At 40.1% G+C, this 25500-nt stretch overlaps 1 protein-coding gene and 1 long non-coding RNA gene across 14 annotated transcripts in view; one reads left to right on the top strand and one right to left on the bottom strand.

Moving 5' to 3' along the window:
• ORC5 (origin recognition complex subunit 5) overlaps positions 1-25500 on the bottom strand; it is a 121507-nt gene that overhangs the window by 84056 nt on the left and 11951 nt on the right. For 10 of the 13 annotated variants that reach the window (XR_006292377.1, XR_006292376.1, XR_005223792.2 and 7 more), the window contains exons 4-9: positions 24731-24928; positions 19258-19332; positions 16524-16635; positions 15049-15179; positions 7549-7597; positions 6059-6149 (exon numbers count right to left, since the gene is read on the bottom strand). Coding sequence is in view for 10 of the 13 variants with exons in the window: in XM_007063780.3 (XP_007063842.1) it covers positions 6059-6149; positions 7549-7597; positions 15049-15179; positions 16524-16635; positions 19258-19332; positions 24731-24928 (656 nt within the window). In the remaining 3 variants the exon portion in view is untranslated. The remainder of the gene's footprint in view (positions 1-6058; positions 6150-7548; positions 7598-15048; positions 15180-16523; positions 16636-19257; positions 19333-24730; positions 24929-25500) is intronic. The other 3 variants (XM_027826241.3, XM_043551946.1, XM_027826240.3) reach the window with 2 other exon arrangements.
• LOC122466670 lies at positions 8435-18136 on the top strand. The gene is made up of 3 exons (XR_006292378.1): positions 8435-8775; positions 14636-14717; positions 18117-18136. It is a non-coding gene; the product is annotated as an uncharacterized LOC122466670 (long non-coding RNA).

Raw genomic sequence — 25500 nt, 5'->3', positions numbered from 1 at the left:
CTATAAAATCATGAATGGTGTGGAGAAAGTGAATAAGGAAGTGTATTTACCCCTTCACATAACAAGAACTAGGAGTCACACAATGAAATTAAACAGGCAGCAGGTTTGTTTTAAACAAAAGGAAATACTACTTCACAAGCTACACAGTCAACCCATGGAACTCGTTGCCAGGGGATGTTGTGAAGGCCAAAAGTATAACTGGGTTCAAAAAGGAATTAGATAAGTTCCTGGAGGATAGATCCATTAGTGGCTATTAGCCAAGATGGTCACAAATGCAATCTATGCTCTGGGTTTCCTAAGCCTCTAACCACTGGAAGCTGGGACAAAAAATGGATGGATCACTCAATAATTGCCCTGTTCTGTTCATTCCCTCTGAAGCATCTGGCATTGACCACTGTTGGAAAACAAGATACTGGGCTAGATGGACCATTGGTCTGATCCAATATGGACTTTCTTGTGCTCTTAACGACTCTGAAGCTGAGGGGAAGGCGGGTGGGTAGTACAGTACCCACATCTCGAAGAACTCCTGTTACTGTACAAGGTAAGTAACCTCTCCTCCTTTGAGTTATTGCTCCTATGGGTGCTCCATGTTGGCAGTTTCCCAAGGAGCACCCCAACTGAGGGGGAAGGGTGCTGAGGAGGTGGATTCAGTATGAGCCAAAGAAGAGGCTCATCAAAGGCCACTTCTAGAACTGATGCACAGACAAGAGCAGTGTTGAGAAAACGTACTGAAGACCAGGTGACAGCTCTGCAAATGTCCAAGATGAGTATGTTCTTCAGTAAGGCCGTAGAGGGAGACTGAGCCCTGGTGGAATGGGCCATCTCCCTAGGTAGAGAACGCACCTTCGAGGCTTTGTTACTGGTGAGGATGCATACTGAAACCCATTTTCAGTCTTTGCCCTTTCATTCTTTCTGCCATGGAAACAGGAAAAAACAGACTAGGAAAAGCCAAGAAGCTTAATCCTGCCAAGGTACATTTTTGTGTATCCAGCACATGGAAACTCCCTTGTTCTTGCAAAGATCGAGGCTTGGGGTAATACACTGGTAGACGAATGTCCTGATTAATATAGAATTCTGATGAAACTTTAGGCAGAAGACAGCAATGGGGACATAACGTCACCTTATTGCCACAGAACAGAGTGTAAGGTGGGTCAGCCTTAAGTGCTCCGAGTTCCCCTACTTTTCTGACTGAGGTGATGGCTATGAGGAATGAGGTCTTAAAAGGACAAATGAAGGACACAACTCCCTGTAGGTTCAAATGGGGGGGGTTCTCAGAGCATTGAGGACTAAGCTGAAGTCCATGTGTAGCAGGTTCTTCATAAATAGGTAAAAGTTAAACAGAGCCTTAATGAATCCTGCAATGTTTGAGTGAGCAAAGACTGAAAACCTCATGAGGAAGTGAAAAGTTGTAATAGCAGCGGGGTGAACCTGAACTGAGCTCAGTGATAAGCCTGTGGTTTTTAATTTAGCAGGTAATTGAGAACGTGCATAAGGAGAGACTCAAGAGGAGGTATAGATTGATGGATACACCAGGCTTGAAAACATCTTCATTTCTGTAGGTAGGCTTTCTACTATTGAGCCATATCATTTGGTCTTCTGAAGACCAGTCCTGTTGTACGCTAGAGAGCCACCTAGGAGTCAGGCACGGAAGTGGGTCACGCAGTGCCTGACTGCTGGGTGAGGAGATCTGCTGCCAGAGGAAGATGAAGTGGTGGTCACAGGGACAGACAAATCAGATACCTGCCTTGGCCATGATGGCACTATGATGATGTCCACCACTTTCTCTTGTGTGGACTTATTTAGGACCTTGAGAAACAACGGTGCTGAGGGATAAACAGAGTGACATGTGAGGCCAAGAGCGTAAGGAGGGCATCTCCCAACAAGTTGTGACTGTGCCTTCCCCTTGAATAGAAGTGTCAGTACTCTGCATGGATGGTGTTACAAAGATCTCTCTCTGGGGAACCCCAGGTGTCTGAAATACTGTGTCACTCAGTTCCCACTTCCTGCTCAGGAAGTCTGCTACAGTGTTCTTCGGTCCCAGTAGATAAATCACTACGGGCAGGTCTTCACTACCTGCTGGATTGGCGGGTAGTGATCTATCTATCGGGGATCCATTTATCACATCTTATCTAGACACGATAAATCGATCCCCAAATGCGCTCCCCGTCGACTCTTGAACTCCAGCTCGCGAGAGGCAGAAGCAGAGTCGATGGGGGAGCGGCAGCGGTCGACTCGCCGCTGTCCTCATGGACAGGTAAGTTGACCTAAGATACGCCAACTTCAGGTACGCTATTCACTTAGCTGAAGTTGGCGTATCTTATGTCGACCCCCCCTTAGTGTAGACCGGTGCTAAGATCTCTATGCGGTGAGATATGTACCCCAATTCCATAGTTTTATTAATTCTGTGCATAAGGACTGGGATATTGCTCTTCCCTGGTGATTTATAAAATACATTGCAGCCCTGCTGCCCAGCATTACTCTGAGTGGCCTTGATGTTGGGTAGGAAGTGATGGCAAGTCTAATGGACTGCACTGAATTCTAAAATGTTGATCTGGAGAAATGTCTCCATTAAGCTGTGAAATCCTGGAAATGGGTGCCCCAGCCTACTAGGGAGGCATCTATAGAGATTATCTTGGGGGGGGAGGGGGAGGACATGAAAATGGAACTCCCAAAGCAGACCTTTTGAGGCTCCTTCCACCTATTGAGGAAGCTGATGACCCTCTGAGGTATGACACCCACTTGGACAATTTGTGCACAGCCAAACCTGAAGAAAATAAGTGTATAGTCTTGCAAGGGATGTTATGGATATACAGGCTGCTATGTGGCCAGGAGTTGAAGGCAAATCCTCACTGTGGTTTGCAGGTCTGATGTATTGTGGAAATGAGGCTGGACCTTATAGCGAGTCTCTCCATGGGCAAATATGCTTTGGCTGTAATGGTGTCCAGAATGGCAGAGGCCCAAGGAGTGGGAAAGAGATAGGGTCCTGTTGGTTACTGATTGCACCTCGAGAAAGGAGTGTGTCGTTCAAATAGGGAGAGACTATTATTCCCATCTGACAAGGATGAGTTGCTACCACCAAGGGCACTTTTAAAGACCCTTGGGGCAGATGAAAAACCCAAGGGTAGGATGCAGTATTGGTAGTAGTCTTTGCCAAGAATGAACCATAGGAAACGTGAGATAAGGGTGCACAGCTATATGAAAGTGTTTATCTTGAAGAGAGAGAGGGAGGGAGGGAGAGAGGGAGAGACACACACACAGACCAACCCCCGCAGATCCAAAGAGAGAATGATCACTTCCAGGGTTACTAACCTGAATCAAAGAGAGGATGAAGCTGTTCAAAGTCCTGAGATCTAAAATCAGTCTCCATCCTCCTCTTGTCTTGGGAACCCAAGTAGTACAGTACCTGGAGTAGAACCCTCCCCTGATAAAATCCAACGGAACTGATTCAATCACCACAAAGACTGCAAGAGATTGTACTTCCTGTCTTAAAAGACCCTCATGACAATAGTCCATGAAAAGGATTTAGCTTCCAGTTTTTAAAGGATGCCTTTTTGCCTCCAACTACTTCTTTTACTTTGCTGTTTAGCCACGGTGGCAATTTTTGGTCCTCTTACTGTGTTTATTAATTTGGGGTATACATTTAATTTGAGCCTCTATTATGATGTTTTTAAAAAGTTTCCATGCAGCCTGCAGGCATTTCACTCTTGTGACCGTACCTATTAATTTCCGTTTAACTACCTTACTCATTTGTGTGTCGTTCTCCCTGGCTTTCTGAGCCTGTGTTGCCTGCATTCTGAGCAGCATATGTGAGTTTGTTTGAATGGTGTTTACAAAATACAGGGTACAGTAAATACATTGATGCAACATTAGTCATCTATAATTCATTTAGTACAAAAATCTGGGTTATTGTGGTGAAAATAGTGTATCAAGCCTTGGTTCAGGAACCAGTCGCCCCTTCATACCATTGATTCTTATGGTAAAAGTGGTTTTGATTTACAACGTTTTGACTTACGACACAATTCGTTCCTCAGAACTGCGTTGTAAGTCCGAGGACTCCCTGTAATAGGCATTAGAGAAACTTGGTGGAGTGATGATAATCTATGGGACACGGTAATACCAGGGTACAACATACATAGGAATGACACATTAGGTGGTGCGGTAGTGGCACTGTATATGGAAGAAACCATAGAGTCAAATAGAGACACTCTTAAATGAATCAAACTGTACCTTAGAATATCTATGGATAGAAATTCCATGCTTGGATGATAAGAGTATAGCAGTAGGAAAATACCATCGACCACCTGACCAGGATGGTGATAGTGATTGTGAAATGCTCCAGGAGATTAGAGTGGCTTTAAAAGTAGAAAACTCAATCATAATGGGGGATATCTGCAGTCCCTCAGTATGGGATTCTGAGATGAAGTTTTTAGACACCAATAATGACTGCTTCTTGGAGCAGCTATTTCTAGAACCCCCAAGGGGAGAGAACTCTTTAGCAGTTTTTGAAGATCAGTGTTTCTTGCTATATTTGAGCACCTATGCTGCTTCTTTCTGGAAGCTGTTAACAACACATCTGAGAAGTTCTCTCAGCTTGAGAGTATACAAGTGCTCTACCCAATGGGGATAGATCCAAAGATTCTGATGCTTTTTAAAATGAGCCCCTCAGATACTCCTCACAGATCACTTTATAGTTTTAGGAAAGTCTTTGGATGTCAGATCCAACAGATTAACAAGGGGGGGGAGGAGGGGGACTTTATTTGGGTCCTTTAACCACCAAAGCCTTTTCTGTGAGCAAGGCTATGGTTTTTCACTCAAATTGAATCACACAGACACATAATTTTTGAACAAATACCCTTCATCCAAACACAGATTATGCTTGTCTCTAAAATACATCTTGGTTCTGCACTTCTTGAATATCTTTTTTTTTTTTTTTGCCTGTGCCATTATGGAGACAGTCTCTAGCCCCTCTCACAAATAAAAGTTGATCAAGAATTTAATTCACCACCACCCAGCCACCTATAAATTCTTAATGCTATTTAAAAATAATCCCATGAAGAGAAGGTTTTTGTTCCATGAAAGCAGGAGGTGAAGGAAAGAAAGGAACTGCAGGTCAATGATGGTGCAGTGGATTTATAAACCTTGCCCCAATAAGATGATTTTGAGGAGCTTGTGTGTTTGCCTCTCATATTTATAGTACCTTAAAGAATCCTGAGGTTTGCATAGTAAGACATGAATGACACAGTGTGGAACTTCAGAGGCAATTTTTAAAAGAGCATTTTCAGTTATCCTTATATATTCTGGTGATGGATTTCCATGTTTCAGAAGTCATGAATTATTGAAAAGCACCCTATATTTTTTCCTCTATCTCCTACAAAATCAAATTATGAGATTTATTGGATTATAAGTATGTTTAAAAGGGGTTTTCATTTTTGTAAATTAAAATATAAGTCAATAATAAAACCCCAAAAGCCCAACACTGAAAAAACCCACCAACTAAGTATACCAAAAATTAAAGACTATAGAACAAGACAGGACACTTGAGTCATACCTAACACATCCAATGATAGCAGAAACACCTTACCCATGTCTGACCTTTGTTATAACAGGGAGGAGCTGTTGACAGAATATTATCCATAAGGGGCTCTCTCCTTTAGATGGCCCTTTCCAGACAGTCTGAATTATTGTTGACTTTCCAGGCATGATGCAACGTCCATCTGTTTGCCTGGGCATTGGTGAAAGACTAAGCAAATCTCCATTGGTGGAGGACTGCTTCAGTGTCCAGTTAATAAACAGTTTTATATGCTTTTTGCCTTAAAATCTGCTTCACACATTAACTTAATAGCTTCGTAACATCTCATAAAACACACTGAACACTTGTTTGCACTTTCCTATCTGAGACACACAAGTATAGTTGTAGTATTTTATGGCTACAAAGAAACCGTTAAAAGAAAAAGGGAGAGTCAGTCTGACAGGAAGAAATACTACTCACCACATATATGACATTTTAAGTAAGGCTTTTTTGAGAGGTGGATGGCTAAAAATATAAAGGGACAATTACCTGGATATTTCCCGGAGATAAACAGTCTGCATTGCTTTCTTCAAATGAGATTCAATATTTTTCCAGAGTCGACGTGTGTCACGTTCGTTTGCTGCGTAGAGTAAAAATTAGCTTTCTTAGTGTAAACCCTGAAAAAGTGTTTAACCTATAGAAGAGTGAAATTCAACTGAATAGCTGAATAGAGTCAGACACACCAAATAATCAACGGGACATCCTGACATTCTGAAATATTTGCATTACCATGATACAGAATTATCTTCTACTGATGTGAACAGCACGCTGCAAGGCAACAATGCTGTACTGTGGTTACTTTGTGATACTCCATGACTATTTAACAGAATAGCTGCTTTCACTCTCCACTCCTAGGCCTGAGAGGTAAGGTAGTTTCTCCCTTGTCTTAGCTGTTGAGGTATGGGGAGAAGTTGTATAGGAGGGAGCAGCTGTTAGTGGAGGGAAAAGGGCTTGGCAGCAGTTTCCTTCTGATCTCCATAAAACACTGACTAAAAGCTTGTTAATCTGCTTCTGCTACACTCCAAATGTTGCCTTGTGTGCACTAGAACATAGGAATGGCCACAGTGGGTCAGACCAAAGGTCCATCTAGCCCAGTACCCTGTCTTCCGACAGTGGCCAATGCCAGGTACCCCAGATGTAACAAACAGAACAGGTAATGACCCAGTGATCCATCCTCTGTCACCCATTCCCAGCTTCTGGCAAACAGAGGCGAGGGACACCATCCCTGCCCATCCTGGCTAACAGCCATTAATGGACCTATCCTACATGAATTTAATCTAGTTCTTTTTTGAACCCTGTTATCGTGTTGACCTTCACAACATACTCTGGCAAAGAGTTCCACAGGTTGACTGTGTGTTGTGTGAAGAAATACTTCCTTTTGTTTGTTTTAAACCTGCTGTTTATTCATTTCATTTGGTGATCCCTAGTTCTTGTGTTAGGAGAAGGAGCAAACAGCACTTCCTTATTTACTTTCTCCCCACCGGTCATGATTTTATAGCCCTCAATCATATCCCCCCTTAGTCATCTCTTTTCCAAGCTAAAAAGTACTAGTCTTCTTAATCTATCCTCATACGGAAGCTGTATTAGACAGTAAAAGCAACACTGCTGTGATTGTCAGAGTGAATAGAAAGTGAATCAAAGCTGGGCACTCCAGAAGAGGCACAGGTGGAGCCGCACCATTTTAAATGTGGACTGCTACTCAGGCCTGGTCTACATCTTAAACTTAGGCTGACCTAGCTACGTCGCTCACTGGTGTAAAAGATTTATACCCCAAGAGACATAGTTAAGCTAAGCCCCGACATAAACACTGATAGGCTGATTAAAGAATTCTTCTGTCAACCTAGCTACCATCTCTTGAGGAGGTGGATTTACTACAAAGATGGGAAAAACCTCTTCCACTGCTGTAGCAAGTGTCTACACTACAGCGGTGTTGTTGCAGCACTCGTAGAAACAGCCTAATAGAAAAGCAAAGCACTTACCTTCTCCTCTGACCACTGGTTCACAATATTTAGTAAAATTTAGTGCAGCCTGCAGAAAAAAAGACAGAAAAATTGACAATGTATTAGACATGGTCAGTCTATACTGTACAGCATCTAACACACATCTGGGTGATGTAAAGTGAATAAAAATATGTTTCAACTACTAATTATGGCATTTTGCTTCCAAGGTTTTCACTCTGACTTAGGTCGTAATGTTTCACAGTGTAATATTCAGGAGTACAAACAACAAGATGACATTCACAACAAAAGCAAAGAAACCTCCACAAAAAATCTTTTCACTATATATATTGATATATAAAAAAAATTCAATACAGCAATTGTATCTTTTTAAACCAGTAGTGCAGAAAGTAACTTACTGAAGACAAGTTTATTTCCTTCACCCTTTTTTGGTTAAAACTCATTGTTTCATCAGTGCTGCAAATATGTTCAATAATAGATTATATATATTTACATGCAAATGCAGAGAAGAAATTATAAAAATCACAATTTTCAGAAACCCTTCTTCCACTTTCAAATAAACTATTTTTGCTTAAGATAAGAATTATTTGTTCTACTCTATCTAGGTATCTAATGTATACTTTTTCCAATTTGTATAAGCCTATGAAGTTGGATATTTACTAATTGTGATGGGGTGGACTCCCCACACTACCCCCCCAAGAGCTGAATTAAGCCAGGTAGGCCCAATCAGCTATTTAGGCTGCAAGCAAGGGCAATTTAGGCTGGAGGCAGCTAATTAAGGACAGGCTCCACCTGTGGGGGAACAGGCAGGGCCTGTATAAAGCCTACTAACTGACTGCAGAAAGGGGAGCTGCTGCTGGGAAAGGCTGCAGTCACTCCCCAAGAGGGGGCAAGAGCAAGCCAGGCAGAAGCCCAGAAAACCAGCAGCAAGAGGTAGGTCTGTGGCGGATTGTTAAAGGGTCCTGGGGCTGGAACCCAGTGTAGAACGTGGGCCTGGCTTCCCCTGCCAGCCACCGCGGGAGCGGCTAGGGCACTGGAGACACCAGTCAGACAGCAAGTCTGTGAATACCCTAGAAGGGGAGGACTTTAGTGGCCTGGCCAGAGGACCAAGCCAAACAGAGGAAGCTACAGACCCAGGAGTGAGCAGGGCAGCAGAGTGAGACAAGACGGGAGAAAACCATGCTGGAGGGAGAGCGCAAGCTGGCACAGCTAAATCCCCAGGATGGCCAGTGGGAGATGCCATTTGTGGTGAGTGGACCCTGTGACCCTTATACTTGGAATTTCGTAATACAGCAACCTTTCCAACTAATGACTTTGCCCCCATATCTTTAGAAAGCTCCATGCAGCATTTATAGTAATACCTAGACATCAACATATTGATTTCAATGCAGCTTCAAAACCACATTTACAGTGATACATCATAACACATATGCAGCAGTAAAAAGCAGTGTGCATTAATCTAAATTCTATTATATGTAGAGTAGTTCAGAAACTTACGAAATATTTATACTAGTCTATATCAACATATGCCATGCAAAAGACCTTTCACATACAAAAGCCTATAGGATTGGGTCCTGAAACCCTTACAGACAGTATCTTTATTCATGTGAGTAGACCGGTTGATGACTTTGGGACAACTCCAATTAGCAAAATTACTCAAGAACAGTGGTACCCAAACTTTTCCTATCAAGCACACTGCTTACCAGTAATGGAATCTGTCTGCACCCCGCCCCCATTACTGCACAGCCAAGGCTTCCTCAGTTCAGGAGCTTGGGCTGAAGGTGGAGCGGGGGAGGAACTGGGGCTAGAGGCGGAATTGGCCTGGGAGCGGAGAGGGAATGAGGGCTGAGCTGCGGCAGGGGGTCAAGTGGTACTCCCTCCCCACCACCCATGGGGGCTGGCCTGGGCCTTGCCGCACTGACCAGAATGTTTCTCTGTGCCCTTCTGGGGGGGTGGGTGCTCCCCACAGTTTGGGGACCATTGCTCAAGAACATACATGCCTGCAGGGCTGAGCCCCTCAAACTTGAATGACTCAACTACTGTAGCAAATCCTTTCAAGCATACTGTATCTATAGGTAAAAAGTGTAAAAGAAGATGAAGTTTAGCTCTGGTGCTGTTGTTGCTGGGGATCCTGGCACAGCAGGAAGTCTGCCCCATTGGCATGGGGCTGTTCGAGTGCCGCACAAGTAGAATGTTTCCTGGCCTCCCCATTTCCTCTCTCCTCCCTACCAACTATCCTTTTTTTTTCCCCCTACGAAGAAAAGGAGGCTGAGTCAGGCCATACACTCCTTCTCTCAAGTCCTCAAGAGTGTCCCCCGCCCCCTCCCCCCCAGAACTTAAGCTTACAGAGAGCCATACAGGCTCAGGATCTAATTTAAAATTAACAAAAATCTAGGTGGATTTTTAAGAGAAAAAAAGCCACTACAAAAAGAAGCCTGTATCCTGCAGTTTATTGTACTGACAGGTAGAGAATTAGGAATAAACTCCAGTAACAGCACAAGATCACAGGTCTAGCCTGTCTCCAAGAAGAAGAAACAACACACTGTACAGACTGCTGGACATACGAAGTTCTAGGGAAACTAGCTGGGTAGTATGTGTGGCAGCTCTACTCCTATTTTCACATGACTCTTCTTTCTTCTTAGCCAGCCTTATTTGTGCACTATTGGGCACTTTTACTTCTGAGTTATGGTAATTTTTGCAGAATAATTAAATGGCTGTACCACAAGTGTTTGCATTGCTTAAGATTTATTTTCAGTATGCTGCTCTTTTTAATAGGATTAAAGAGAACATACATTAAAGATACCCTGGATTATTCTTCTCTGGTGCATTCAAAATTGCAGCATACGGTTATCAAAACTAACAGAAAAATTACATTTTCAACAAGATCCTGTGTATGCCAGTGTTGTACCTTGACTATTTTGTTGCTCCTACTGATTCCCTACTCCCACTCACCAAGAGATACATACCTAGCTTGATGTCCAGGAAAATAACTTATTAGGTGCCATCCATATAGTGTCTCGGTGTCAATAAAAATGCACCAGTTAACATACTAAGTAATGTTCAAATACAGTGTGCATGTGTGTTTAAATGAGAATAAAAAACTTAATATATCAGAAAGTTAAAACAGTAAACACATTAAGTGGCTTCATACTCTAATATTACAGCAAAAAGCCACTCTCTGAACAGCTCATTTAACAGTCTTGTGAACAGGATAGTAGGTTGTGAGTTTTTTGGGTTTGTTTTTTTTTTAAAGTAAACATACATATAATCATAAATTACGTGTGTAACATTGATGAGAACTGAAAAGAGCATAATGACAAATCCTTTATGCTAATTTTTATTCTCTATGTATTAAGAAAAAGACTGCTTCTAACTTAACTTCACACTCTAGCATGAATCTTCAATTTTATCAGTGAAACACAGTAAATAGTTTACCAAGACAGCTATAGATACAGATACAGGGGGAAAAAAAGCTGGGTCTGTGATCTTGATCCTTTTATCTACTATTGTCTATACTTGTTTAACCATGACGTGATCTCAAAACTCAAATGAGCTAAAGATCAAGGGACTTGTATACAACAAAGATCCATAATCTCTTATTTCTTTATTTATTCAAGTTATGCAATCATAACCACTGAAATTGTGTAAAGACAATCATGCTCCTTGGCAGTAACCAAGAAGTAGCTCATTACTGAACAAGTACCCACTGATTTGATGTTTCATAGGTTAGATTTAAGTCAAAATGTAGAGACGCAAAAATTAAATGATTAAGTGCATTTTGAAATAAACCCCTCATTTTATACTTTGTCTGAATCGGGCAGATCACGGACTTGAACCTGTGTCTCCCACATCCTAAGTGAGTGCCTACACCTTCCCTCTCTAAATTTGAAAGGTCTTGGTTTTGTCCTGATACAGAACTGCAAACACTTTTGTGAAATCTTCAATTTTTGTGGGATAGGAAAAAAAGTTTCCCACCCAGCTCTACTTTAGTCAGCCAAGATCTCAGCTCTGCCTAGCTTAGCTATTAGCCAATTCAGTTTTATGCAGAATAAAGATGGCCTCCCTGCCTTTACTCAGAGCTTTTACAGTGAAGCTGGTCTGGTAGCAAAGAGGGGAAGGAAGAAGGCAATATGGGGGGCGAGGGGGGAAACCACTCTCTTCCCCTTCCCACAACCCCAGTCAGAATTTAGGGTTGGGGAGGGGAAAAAGAAAGAGGGAGAGGGGGGAAATTAACTGAAAGACGTGCATGGAATTACCAGACGTAAGCTATGGCTGACTACTGACCTCTTGCTACTTTTACCAATTCAGAATTTAAGCTTGATTGTCAAGCATTAAGGATACAGCATACATCTATAAAAATCTGAAAGGTGAATAGAAGTGTAAAAATTCCATACCCCCATGCTCCTTTGCTTTGGTTACTTCAGTGTTCCCAAGATAGACAGACAATTGAATGAAGCACAAATTTCCTAAAAACCCAAGTCTGCCAGGCAGATCATGATCTGATCTCACTCCTTGAACAATTAACTCCGATTTGATAGCAATACAGACAGAATTAAAGCTTTCCATATTTTAACATGTATTCATTATTCCATTAACTAGCTTAGAACACTATACCGTAAGCCATCGTTTACTTCAGCTTTTGTGAAATTCAGTGGTTTTCCCATAGTCTGTTCAAAATAAATGTGCATGCACATATATGTAAACTTATCTGAATACGAACAAATTCAATCAAATAATTAGTTTTGCTGAAGTCAAGAATTTTAACTTATTACACAAGTCACTGTCAGATAAAATAAAACATTTCTTTTTTAAAAAAAACCTGTTTGCTTTTGACTTTCTCAGTTTGGACAATGGTAATAGAATCAGTTTCATTTTTAAATTATAGTAAATTTCACTTTCAGATCCTCTGTGCACCGCTGCAATGTTTGGGTAATCTGTTTCTATTAGAATTTTTAATAGGAGTATAGAAACATTTACAGAACTGAGGACCAATAGAAAAGCTTTTGGATCAAATTCAGAAACCATGTTTCTATAAAACTATGCACCAGATGTAGTCTGTAATAGGTGTGTCTAATTGCCTGCTGTGTACTGCTTTTTTGAAGTGAAAATTTACATTTTCATATCTATACAATATAGCAAAACGTAAGAAGTTTTGCATTTAATTTCCAGTGGAAACAAAGGCAGTTTTCTTCACTGTAGAACTGCCTTTATGAAGTTGTGCTGCTTTCTCTCATCCACTGTTTTAATCAATGTTCATTTAAAAACAAACATAGCCTCTGACAATTGTAGTTTAACTGTATCAGGCAGACTATCTGCCTGATATGCTTCCAAACTATGCAGTGTATCTAGAAGTAAGAGGATATGACTGGAAGTCAGGACTCATGGGGTTGTCTGCCTGCTCTCCTGATAACTCACATTGCCTGAGCAAGTCATTTGGGCCCAATTTTTCAAAGTGCCTACTAATTTGGGATGCCCTCATACATAGCTGCTTGACTTGAATGTTATACTCAGACACATCAAGAACTCATGACTCCAACTGATCTCACCTGAATAATCAGTAACATATTCAAAACTTGAGGTATGCATAATTAGTAGACTCTTAAACGTTTGGCTTTTACTTACTATTCTAGCTACAGTACTTAACATAGATGTTATGAGATTTAAAGTTTTAAGGCTCTGGTGCATCAGTTTATTGCAAGTACAAGCAGGAAGTCTAGAAATTCCCTCAGTGACCCTCAGCTAAGGGAAGCCCTCAAGATAGTTAAGTCCAAAGCAGACGGCAAAGAGTTACAAAGGGCTCTCCCAAAACTGGGCAACAACATGGCAGATGAAATTCAAATTTGATAAATGCAAACTGGAAAACAATCTCAACTCCTAGATATAAAATGATGGGGTCTAAATTAGGTCTTACCACTCAAGAAAGATCTTGGTTGGAGTCATTGTGGATAGTTCTCTGAAAACATCCACTCAATCTGCTGCAGCAGTCAAAAAAGCTAACAATGTTGGGCATCATTAGGAAAGGGATAGATAAGACAGAAAATATCTCATAAATTCATGCTACACCCACATCTTGAATACTGAGTACAGATGTGGCTGCTCCATCTCAAAGATATATTGGAAATGGAAAAGGTTCAGAAAAGGGAAACAAATGATTAGTGGTATGGAACAGCTTCCATATTTAGAGAGATTAATAAGACTGGGACTTTTCAGTTCGGAAAAGAGACAACTAAGGGCGGAAATGATTGAGGTCTATAAAATCATGACTGGTGTGGAGAAAGTAAATAAGGATGTGTTATTAATTCCTTCTAACACAAGAACTAGGGGTCACCAAATGAAATTAATACACAGCAGGTTTCAAACAACAAAATGAAGTATTTCTTCACACAACACACAGTCAACCTGTGGAACTCAATGGCTATTAGCCAGGATCGGCAGGAATGGTGTCCCTCACCTCTGTTTGCCAGAAGCTGGGAAAGGGCAACGGAGGAGGATGGATCACTAAGTGATTACCTGTTCTATTTGTTCCCTCTGGGGCACCTGGCATTGGCCACTGTCAGAAGACAGGACACTGGGCTGGATGGACCTTTGGTCTGACCCACTATAGCCGTTTCTATGTTCTAATGCACACAAGGCAACATTTGGAGTGTAGCAGAAGCAGATTAACAAGTTTTTAGTCAGTGTTTTATGGAGATCAGAAGGAAACTGCTGCCAAGCCCTTTTTCCTCCACTAACAGCTGCTCCCTCCTATACAACTTCTCCTCATACCTCAACAGCTAAGACAAGGGAGAAACTACCGTACCTCTCAGGCCTAGGAGTGGAGAGTGAAAACAGCTATTCTGTTAAATAGTCATGGAGTATCACAGAGTAACCACCATGCAACATCCTTGCCTTGCAGTGTGGTGTTCACATCAATAGAAAATAAATCTGTATCATGGTAATGAAAATATTTCAGAATATCAGGATGTCCCATTGATTTGGTGTGTCTGACTCTATTCAACTCTTCAAAGCTGAATTCCACTCTTCTATAGGTTAACCCCCCCCCCCAGCTCCCCCCCCTTTTTTTTAAAATAGAGTTTACACTAACAAAGCTGATTTTTGCTGTATGCAGCAAATGAACATGACACACTCTGGAAAAATACTGAATCTCATTGAGGAGAGCAATGCAGACTTTATCTCCGGGAAATATCCAGGTAATCGTCCCTTTTTATTTTTAGCCATCCACCTCTCAAAAGCCTTAATTAAAATGTCAAATATGTGGCAAGTAGTATTTCTTCCTGTCAGACTGACTCTCCCTTTTTCTTTTAAGATCAGTTTCTTTACAGCTCTGGTGAGGCCCTCCTTAGAGACAAGACTGATACAAGCCCCCAGGGATACAAGGACACCCATACCTCACTAACTGATTTAAATAAGCCCAGTACCTTTTGATGCAATATGCTTATGACATGCTCTTTATCCAAACTGAACAATAAATCTAGCCTTTGAGATTTTGGACAAGAAAAATAAATCTAGAGGATCCCTCACCAGATGTCGAAGCTCTTTCAAGTCCCTGCAGACTGTGTAGAAGACACCAAGCAGAATATTAATGTACGCAGCATAGAAATCAGCAGAATATTCTGGAGGATGATAATGGGACAGAATCTTTTGTAGATGTCCTGTTCAGATATAAACAAGTTTGAATTTTTTCCCCCAAAAGCTGGCAATTGTCTTATTGTACTAATATTTTAAAAATTAAGTGCAACACAAGCCAAACAATGATAGTCAGCTGTACAGTAGAACTCAAATCAACAGCAAAAAGAAAACCCTACCAAGAGGGGTAACACAAACAAAAATGGCCCGGTTCCCTCAACATAAAAAAAACACACACCCCCAAAAAACACACCACACACCCCTAAACTTAAACACCATCACAACGCTAAACCACATTAACTTTACTGACAACTAATTACAAGAAAAGCCTTAAACCATAAGCTGCCAAAATGGCAAAGGATATAGAAACAGTCTCAACATCTGCAGCTAACCACAGCTGTGGGGGAGAAACTCAGATCTCCCAAGATGCTCTTGTACTTCCATCAGCTGGCTGAGCTCTTCCTGTGAGGGCCATGTGCATCTCACTAATGGGGATCCCCAGAAACAATTCTTAAACAAGAACAAAAAAGTAAAATGGGATTTCTAGTCATAATGGATGAGGTAGATTGGGCTTTGCGGACTAAAGTGGCATAATAATTGGGGGTGGTATGTTCTCAGACTGCATGCAAAAGCAAAATGTGTTATGGGTGTTCCCTGGGAGGAAAACTGAGGACAGGAGAAGGCTGGAGTCTCTGACCCTGGTGGGCAGTTCACTAGTTAGCATGCAGTGTGTGGTTTGAGATAGGGGATCCATATTGGAAATCTAGATGAATTAAGAAGGAGGGTATCTCTGATGCCTAAGTAGAGGGTGATTGGGAATACAGAGCTTGTAATTTTACCAAAGCCACCTCTAGTTATTAAACAAAACACTGCCTTCTGGATTCTAGTAACCAGCATACACAACTGTCATATTTTCTAACTGATTTAAAGCTGAAGCTTCAGCCTACTCTCATTGCTTAACAAAAAAAACTAAGGGCTTGTCTACATTACCCGCAGGATCAACAGGCAGCGATTGATCCCACGGGGGGGGGGGTCGGGTCGATTTATCACATCTAGTCTAGACGCAATAAATTGACCACCGAGCGCTCTCCCGTCGACTCTAGTACTGCACAGGAACGAGAGGTGCAGGGAGAATTGACTGGGGAGCGTCAGCTGTCGACTCACTGCAGTGAAGACACCACAGTGAATAGATTTAAGTACAAGGACTTCAGCTATGTTATTTAGGTAGCTGAATTTGCATAACTTAGATTCTTCCCCCCCGCCCATGTAAACCAGGCCTGGGTGTTTGAAATGCTTAGATGGAAAGTCCTTGATGCAAAGTACTAATATTATTCATTCAACAAAAAAAGTAGAAAAAAAAATTAAATTACCTATGCTGTAGTCAGGAAAATACAAGGTGAATGGCTCCAAGCATCCAGTGTTTGGACGAAACAGTTCCCACACAATTTCACTAAGGAAAATAACAGTGACATTTCTGTCTGTCTGTAAGAGAAGAAAGAGGGAAAAGGTCACCTTGCATGTTAAAATATTAATCAGAAGAACAAGTATTAGGATTTTTCATTTGAAGAATTTAATCAAATTTACTGTTTAACACAAATTATTAGCATATTAATAAGTCTTTTGGTGGCCTAATCAAGGAGCTCATACATTTGCAATTTTCATAATTATCTGGGATTCCTGTATATCTCTTGCCGTTTAATTGACATTTAAGCTACTAGGGACCTGGGGTACCAGACAATATGAAGTTGCTTCCCTTCCCAAAATTAAGCCAACATTTCACTTCAATAATTAAACCCAGAATTTCATTAGGAGATCGTACAGAACAAGTTGAGGAGGTAAAGGAGGACCAATATTTTGTGAAGGGAACACACTCAGGCTTAATTTATAAAGGTCATCTGACTCATGACACTACAAAGTTAGCTCTGTACTTAATTGATTGCTTTGCCATCTTAAATGTGGTTATGACTGGTAAGTAATTAAACCTTCACCTCAGCGAAGTCTGTGGCAATATGCAAGTTCCAACTTAATATTAAGTTGGTCAATAGATAAGAATATTTCTATATGAAAAATAATTTTACACAGTTCCCACAATTTATTTAAGAATGAGAGAGAAATATTTCTGATGTCCCATTAATTTTTTTTTTAAATATCTGAGAGCTTACTTTAAAAAAAGAAAAACAGGCTAGCATATTCACATATCATATACAATTTTAATACAATGTGCAATTCCGTTATTCCACATGTCATTGTGGGGGTCATCTTCATCTATCATTACTGTTAGGAAAGATTTTCCTCAGTGAACGAAGACTACATGGTTAAGGTAAACCAATCAATCCTCAAAATATTCTGAGCTTATACCATACAAATATAATGCTATAATCTTTAACCTCTGCAGGTCTTTTTGCAACTGTACTAAAAACTCAGCAGCAGAGAGAGACGCCTTCCAGTATGATTCTTCCGTGAAGAGATTTCAGAGTTCTAGAAGCAGCCCATAAATTGAAAAGTAAAAAATTGTTTCCTCAGGTTACTTCCACAATACAAAAATCACCAGAAATTAAGAACCACTGAAGTAAACAGAAAAGTAGTGTGGCACATGGATTCCAGAAAGTGCAACTGAATAAGGGACTAGCACAGATTATCAGAAAAAGCATAGTGCATGCAGTTCTTCCTTACATACACTTCTGTTTCTTGGTAGCTTCAAATATAATAAACAGATTTACAATAGGCTGATGTGCAATGATTCAGGATACAGTTTCCATCTTGCACAAAGATATTCTTTAAGGGAAAGGTAGAACAACCTATTTATTTTCCAGTGCTTATGAATTACCTAAATATTGTCCCCACCACAGGCAAGAGGATTGATACGCTTCTCTAATCTACCTCTACAGCTGCAAATTAATCAGCAATTTAAAAAATATTTATTAAAATGTAAACAACCACGTTTTTCATTTATTTTACACTAGGTCTTTGAACAAGTTATTTGCTAAGAAAACGTGAGGCAGAAAGTGAGTGACACTGACACGCACCTACAGAAGTGTCTTGCCAGCAAGATCAACATACAGCTACAAAGTGTCCCATCCACTAACTCAAGCACATCATCAAGTCTCTACAGCTTTCCACAGCCATTGGAATAGTCACTTTCACAAAACGACACAGCCCAATGGACAACCGAAAGGCTCCCACTAACTTCAATGGGCTTTAACTCAAGTCCAGTCCTTTCCAAAATCATTAGCAAGAGCAGCAGAAAAATATATTCTGTTCCTATCCCAAACAAAATCCCAAAAGAGTAATGCCTTTGCCTTATTGCAACAGGGTAAACTCTTAAGAGGCTGTTACACACACACCAAAAGTCAGAGAGCCTCTGCGGGTGATAAAAACAGGGCTAGCCACAATTGCATAACCAATGTTCCAAGAGTCCTTGCACCTGTCTCCAGGAGGGCCATCACAAAGGCTTCTCAGACAGACACTGTTGGAGAAATTGCAAAAAAACAAACACTCCGGGAATGTGGTTCATCTGTCCAACCCCGCACTCGCTACACTTGGGTTTAGCTCCCACTAAAGCAGCTGTTTCAGGATGGTTTGCACCCCTACACAACCAGTTGCCAAGCTTTAAGAGCATGCTACCGTTTAACCAAGACAGTAGGCTGAGCTATGCTAAGCTTTTTTCAGTTAGAAGTTGCTCCTTATATAGCTTACAGTCCTTCCAAGATTTTTATACTCTTTGGCAACTATTAAAAAACCTTGAAGAGTGGCAGAATTTTGTAATCTCAAAAAGCAATACATATTTTAGAAGATGCAGTGTCCAGTGGAAGCAGCTTCAAAAGAATGCATAAAAGACCAGACCTTACAGGACAACATATTAAATGGAATAATAAACAGAGCACAAGAAGAAAGACTATGGTGATGTTTAAATTCTGATTTGAGTTCTGCCGCTGAGCAAAATTCTGCAAAAAGTTACAACTTTCAGGAAAAAAAAAGTTATACCCAAACTTCTCTACTCTAGGGAGTTCACTGGTAGTGAGACTGGCTAGATGATTTAATACCCTGTATCTATCTTTAACTTCTATGAAATATACATCAAAAATACTTTACCCAGTTACTTACCATTTCTTGTAGTCTAAGAAACCCTGGCAACACATTTGCCTCCATTTCCCTCAGCTGCTCTGCTTTATCCAGCACCTTTTAACAAACAACAAATATTATATACTCAATTTTATTCTGACCTTTTATGTGGATTTTAAAAAACTTTCTAGTCCAGCAGATAGAGCCACATTTCACCCATACCTTTGCCATCCAAAGGAAACTCCTTAAGCGGTAAGACACGAACAGAGCATGTCTGGGGGATTGCTGTTTTAAGGGTGATGGGAGCAGCCTTAGCAGTTCAGCCATCCAAGAAAAGTGATAACCCCCTAGAAACCAACTTTGTCATGTCTTACTGCAGTTATGAAGTGGAAATGCATCAGTGAATTATTTGAGTATTATTCATAAAGCCATGAAATCGGAAACGGCCAATTAAAAGTTCCATTTTTATCCAGCATTATGTTTTTTCAGAAGATTAAAATATCCCACACATTATTAGGATATTGCATAAATATGTTATTACAAAAGAATACTTTTTTCCATCAAGATTACCTTTTACTAAATGTGTTTGAGGAACTGCTTAATTTTTTTCAATGTAGCTATCCTGCTGAGGTTCATAAAGAGAGACTCCTGGGGAAATGATGCACAGAATTCCTCTGTCTCACATAATTTTGTATTTTCCCACATAACATTTATTTTGCCTAAGACATGTTGTAGTTCCGCCTTTTCCCCACCAGAGGCCACTGGGGCACCAGAACAGCCAGCTGCCTTCATGCTGGCTGTGCTAGCGCCACAGCGGCCTCCTGTGGGCAAGAGGCAGAACTGCAGCACTTAGGCAAAATGGATTTTGTGTGGGAAAATACAAAAATTCTAAGCCCAGTGCTCCAGAATTCCCACAGGAGCAGAAGTTCATCAGAGCACCTGCTGGTAGAGCAAGGTTAGGACAGAGTGGGTCACAAAGGGCTGCTGGGGGGAGGGTATGTATCACAGACTAGGGTTGAGAATGGCTAGTGGGGGGTACAGACTGGACCATGGGCTCAGGAGCTAGTAGGGTGACAGCGCTGAGCATAGGAATGGGGAAGGGGGGCTGAAGAGACCCGTGGGGATGAGGAATTCAGGGACCGGGCAGATGTGCCTGACAATGCAAGAGGCTTGGGGTCAGCCAGAGTCTGCATGGGGGAGGCATCCCAACACCCTAACAATCTGCCTTTGCCCCAAAGAAAAACCTCCCACCCACACCCAACACCCTCCAGGCTCTTTCCCTCTCCCTCACCTCCTCTGTTACCCCTGACTCCCCCAAGCCTTTGCACTGTTTCTGACAGAGGCAGAAAATACAGTTCTGTATTGTAATTTAAATGAATTACACAAAGTTCTTACTTGGCATATTAATACAGAAATCTATTTGTCAAAAAAAAAAAATTACAAGAATCTTTTTTTCCTGCTCTGTAGTGTTACAGACATACTTGCTGACAGATTTTGAAATAAATTACCAAAATAATTGAAACTAGCATGATTATATTGTGTTATTTTAGCAAATAAAAATGCAGAATTTCCAAAATTGTGCACAGAATTATTGATTTTTTGGTGCAGAATTCCCCCAGGAGTAAAGAGTCTGATTTTCTTCTATAATAATGTATTTTGGCCTCAAAAATTAGGTCTGGAGAGTTACAAGATTCTTTGTATTATTATGTGGAAGCCTAATACTGCTCCAAGAAATAACTAAAAAAAAACAACAACGCTATGTGGTAACTATTAGTAAATATCAACTTTTTAAATGGGCACAACTGCATATAAACAATTACTATATTGAAGAGAGAAATGGAGGCCTTACCCAGAGTGAAAATATTGCAGATTATAATTCATTAAAGAATTCTTAAGATGAACACAATTAATACCTTCACTGAAGAATAAAAGAGGGAAAACACAGGTTTATTTTATGTTCCACTTACTACGCTGAATTTAACTACTGATATTAAAGTTGATTATTTCTTTTGGATTATTGTTGCTATAATGACACTACAGATCTGTAGAGGATTATATTATTCTGTTCTCATTAATGAGTGTCCTTTTCAAAAAGTTTTATTTATGATTTTTTTTTCCAACCCATTGAAAGGCATGAATCTTCATTGCTCATGGAAGAAGAGCACTAGGTAGAAAATTAAGGAATGTCAAATTTAAAAAATGGTATTTCACGATCACACAATACTGGGACGGACATTATACAGCAGTACCCCAGTCACAAAGGCTCATGTTATTGGAATCTGTTTTATTCAGGTAGTAAAGATTACATTATCCCAAGATTTCAGACTGAAGTCTGATTGGACCAGAACTCAAGATATCTGTTCTGGGAAACCTGAACTGCTCAAGTTTACTCAGAATTTCTTAGAGGGAACACATGCATTTTTACTCACCAGATATTCACTAGTGTTCCTTTAACAAAATTCCCTTGTAACTGTTTAGCATCAAGTTCTAAAAACTTGAATTAAGCATGTGTTAAGCAACTGTTTTCCATAGGCTGCTAGCATAGAGAGACCATGGCATATCATGTTGACTAACACTGTCTCACTGTTTATTTGTACTCCCCCATCCATCTAGATCCATGTGTCTCTTGTCCTGTATTTAGATTGTAAGCTCCTTTGAGCATGAACCAGCTTTTTGTTCCACGTTTGTACAGCACCTAGCGCAATAGGTTCCTGGTCTATGACCAGGGCTCCCAGATGCCACTGTAATACAAATAATTAATAATAAAGTGGGAAGCAAACAAATTGGAATGCCTTTGTCCAAATCCACATCCAAATTGGTTGGTTTGGCCTTTTCAGTTATGACTAAGCAATGTATAGCGTCTAACAATGCACAGCTAGGGTCCAGGTCACTGAAAAGATATATAAATGAATCTCCAAGTCACTTTCTATATCGCCCCTTTGCACCATAATACATACCCAAAGGCTAACATCCCAAACTGACTTACTGAACTATTAATGAAAATATTAAACGTTATCTATTATACTGAAGAGATTCCCTCTTCAGACTTATTTTTTTCTGGCACAGTAGTACACAATTTAAAAAAAAGACAACAGATCAACACATCAGACTGGGTTTTTCTGTAGCAGATTATATATATAGTGATGACATGACCAGTTGTATGCTAGTAGTTGTTGGTGCACCTCTAGTGGCTCATCACCCACACTCTCAAATACCAACAGCCTATAACTGCAGATGTTATGAACCCAACCAGAAAGCAATATGGAATAACTTTTGCTAGATGTTTTAGCTTTTTTTTTTTTTTTAATATTGCTACAATTTCATTGTTAAATCACATTATAAAGAACACTAATTCTAAATGTAAGAATAAATACAAGTCATATCAGCACCATCTTTCAAACAGATAGAACAAATCATTTTGTCTTCATGCTCAATACCTGTTCTTGAATTAGAAGTCTTTGCCTGAGAGCAACCATTTATCTTAATTTTCTCTGATTTAATTAGGGCTGAAATATTTTAAATGATTTACCCCAGAAATCAAATAGAATAATATTAGTTTTGCCAGTTTATGCTGCCAGTATACAGTTCTTTCATCAATCTCAATTTAAACCATCCTTTAATAAATCCAGAGGAGACAAGTTAATTCCCACAAATTGATTTCCGCCCCAATTCCTGTCTGTTTCCATTAACAGAGTTGAAACACGCTAATTTATCACGTAATTCTCATCTAGCAACATTTTACCCAATACAATTGATCATTTCACAGTATTTAATGCCCTGTCTTCCAATATCAATTTTCAAGTAACGTCTAATATTCTGAGGGACAGTAATGCTAAATAAAATGTTCCTACAGATATTTAAATCAAGCATTTTCCCCTCTAAGTCATATACCAATATGAAAGCAATGGTGTTATAAAAAATTCCCTGGCACATATTTCAATCTTACAGTCATGTTTAAGAATACTCGTTTTACTTTTGTAGCTATCTATTAAAAAAAGTTCTGACTAACCTTCCATGTTCTTTAAATATTCAAACCACTCCTGTATAAGTTACAAGATATTAATGCATCCACTAAACAGAATATGAACTTCATCAACTCAATACTGTATGTATTTTAAAAAAATATAAAACATTTAGCTGTGCCTGCAAAATTACATGAAGATGTTTAAACACGTTTGTTCACTTCTTCCTTACTTGACTTCAAGTAAGGCAAACCACCACACTCAATTGGTTAGAGGGAATATTAAAAAAAAAAAAAAAAAAAGTCTTCCAGTGGTATCAAACTTGTGATCTGAACACCTTCAATTTTAGTCACATGGTCAATTTGGCCTCCTTTAACAAATCTTTTGTTCCCTTTTTCCCAAAGAAAATATATTCTGGAGAGTGTGTCCACTATTTATATTATTTGAAGTTCTCTGCTACTACAACTATACTTCATGCATTATTTTTCACTTGGAATACAACTATAGTCTTTCTGCTGGACTCCTTTCTTCCTCCATCCACTGTTCACATGAAGTACAAAATTTTGCCAATTTAACTTTTCATTGCTCTACTTTTCTCCACACTGAATGCCTTTACAGGTAAGAACTGAGTTTTAAATCTTGCTACTGAAGATTGAAGTTTTATGGGAGTTAAACAGCCCTTTTTATAAGGGAACCAATCAGTGATGAGCTGCCAGAAGCTCAAGAACTGGTTCCTTCACTCACTCCGGGTCTTCGGCGGCACGTCCTTCAGTCCCTCCGGGTCTTCAGTGGCACTGAAGGACCCGTTGCCGAAATGCCGCTGAAGACCCGGAGCGAGCGAAGGACCCACTGCCGAAGTGCCGCCGAAGGCTCGGAGCGCTGCCGGGTCAGTAAAATTTCACATGGGAGCCTCCCCAGCCGAGCGCTCAGGCAGGACGGACAGGACGGTCCCGCGGGCCACATCCTGTCCGTCCCGCCTGAACTTCCCCACCCCTTTAACAACCGGGTCTAAACCGGCTTCAAAATGTAACCACCAGTTCGTGCAAACCGGTGCGAACCGGCTCCAGCTCACTACTGGAACCAATCAGCATGACCTCTAGATTAAACCTGTGCTAGCCTAGCTACCCTCTCCACTTGGGTACTCCCCATGTAGCTTCCCCTATTCCCCCATTTGGTTTCTCTCTAATAGAACTATCTCCCAAAAGAGATTTGTGAGGTTGACTCTCTGCCTCATTATAAATCAACTCCGTTCTCACTACTGGCAACATTTTTTTGTTAAAATGTTTAGTTAACTATTTAGCACAATCTACTATTAGTATTTGCATGTGAATAGTCTTCTAAAAAGAGGCATATAGGGCCTGAGCAAACCCCAGTGAAATCAACTGAAAGATTCTCATTTATTTCAATAAGCTTCGATTCGGGCTCACACAGCACAGTACAGAAACTCTATGTAAATTGATGAGCAACACCTATTTTTTCATACCTACAGGAACTCTGATAAATATAGTTAAGCAAAATAAAAACAGGAGAAACATGCAAATTAAATTACTTACAATATATACTGTTTGATTCTGTAGATCTTGAGTAATAATTTCTTGCTTAAATAGACGTACAAAATCATTAAATGTGTCACAAGGCACATGAGAACCGTGTTTATTTTCAGAAGAAAGGTTCTGCAACTGGGTCAAAATTTCCTCTAAAAGGAGCCTCGAAGTAAAGCATTCCACACAGTTCACAAACACATGAGGAAGCTAAAAAAGGAGAAGAGAGACAATTTAATTATATTGAAAGAAATACAAAATGATAAAAAATAATCTAAATGGTTAAAAATCAGAGCTCAATATTCTAATTTCTTTGCTCCCCAGACATAGGAATAAACTGCATCACCCCCAGCAGGACACAATATTTACAGAAATATGATCAATAATGGATTATCATATGTGTAGCAATTCAAAATTTTACATACCACAAAGGGCAACTAAACAGATTTTAAGCATATTATCTTGTGACAGAGTTACTAATATGAAACATTCAGTGTAAATTATGTTTAAAAAACCCTCTTCAAAAATACATCCTTTTTTCTTCTTGTGAGTTATTCTGATCAAAAACACTTTTTAATCTATTACACATTACTGGGTCTAAAGCGTCTGACTCAGTCTGGGTCTCAGACTTCCATTTGACAGTAAAGTTTCATGTTAAATAAATCTAGAATTTAGTTTAAATAGAAAAAAATATTTGGAATGCAACTTCCACATACGCTCTTGAGACAAGGTATTGATATATAGTTCCAATGCACTGTCAGAAGCATGCACCCATGATTTAT

This window comes from Chelonia mydas, chromosome 1, assembly GCF_015237465.2.
Source record: "Chelonia mydas isolate rCheMyd1 chromosome 1, rCheMyd1.pri.v2, whole genome shotgun sequence".
Lineage (NCBI taxonomy): Eukaryota > Metazoa > Chordata > Testudines > Cheloniidae > Chelonia > Chelonia mydas.
The sequence above is the reverse complement of the archived record's forward strand: the minus strand, read 5'-3'. Positions and strand labels throughout refer to the sequence as shown.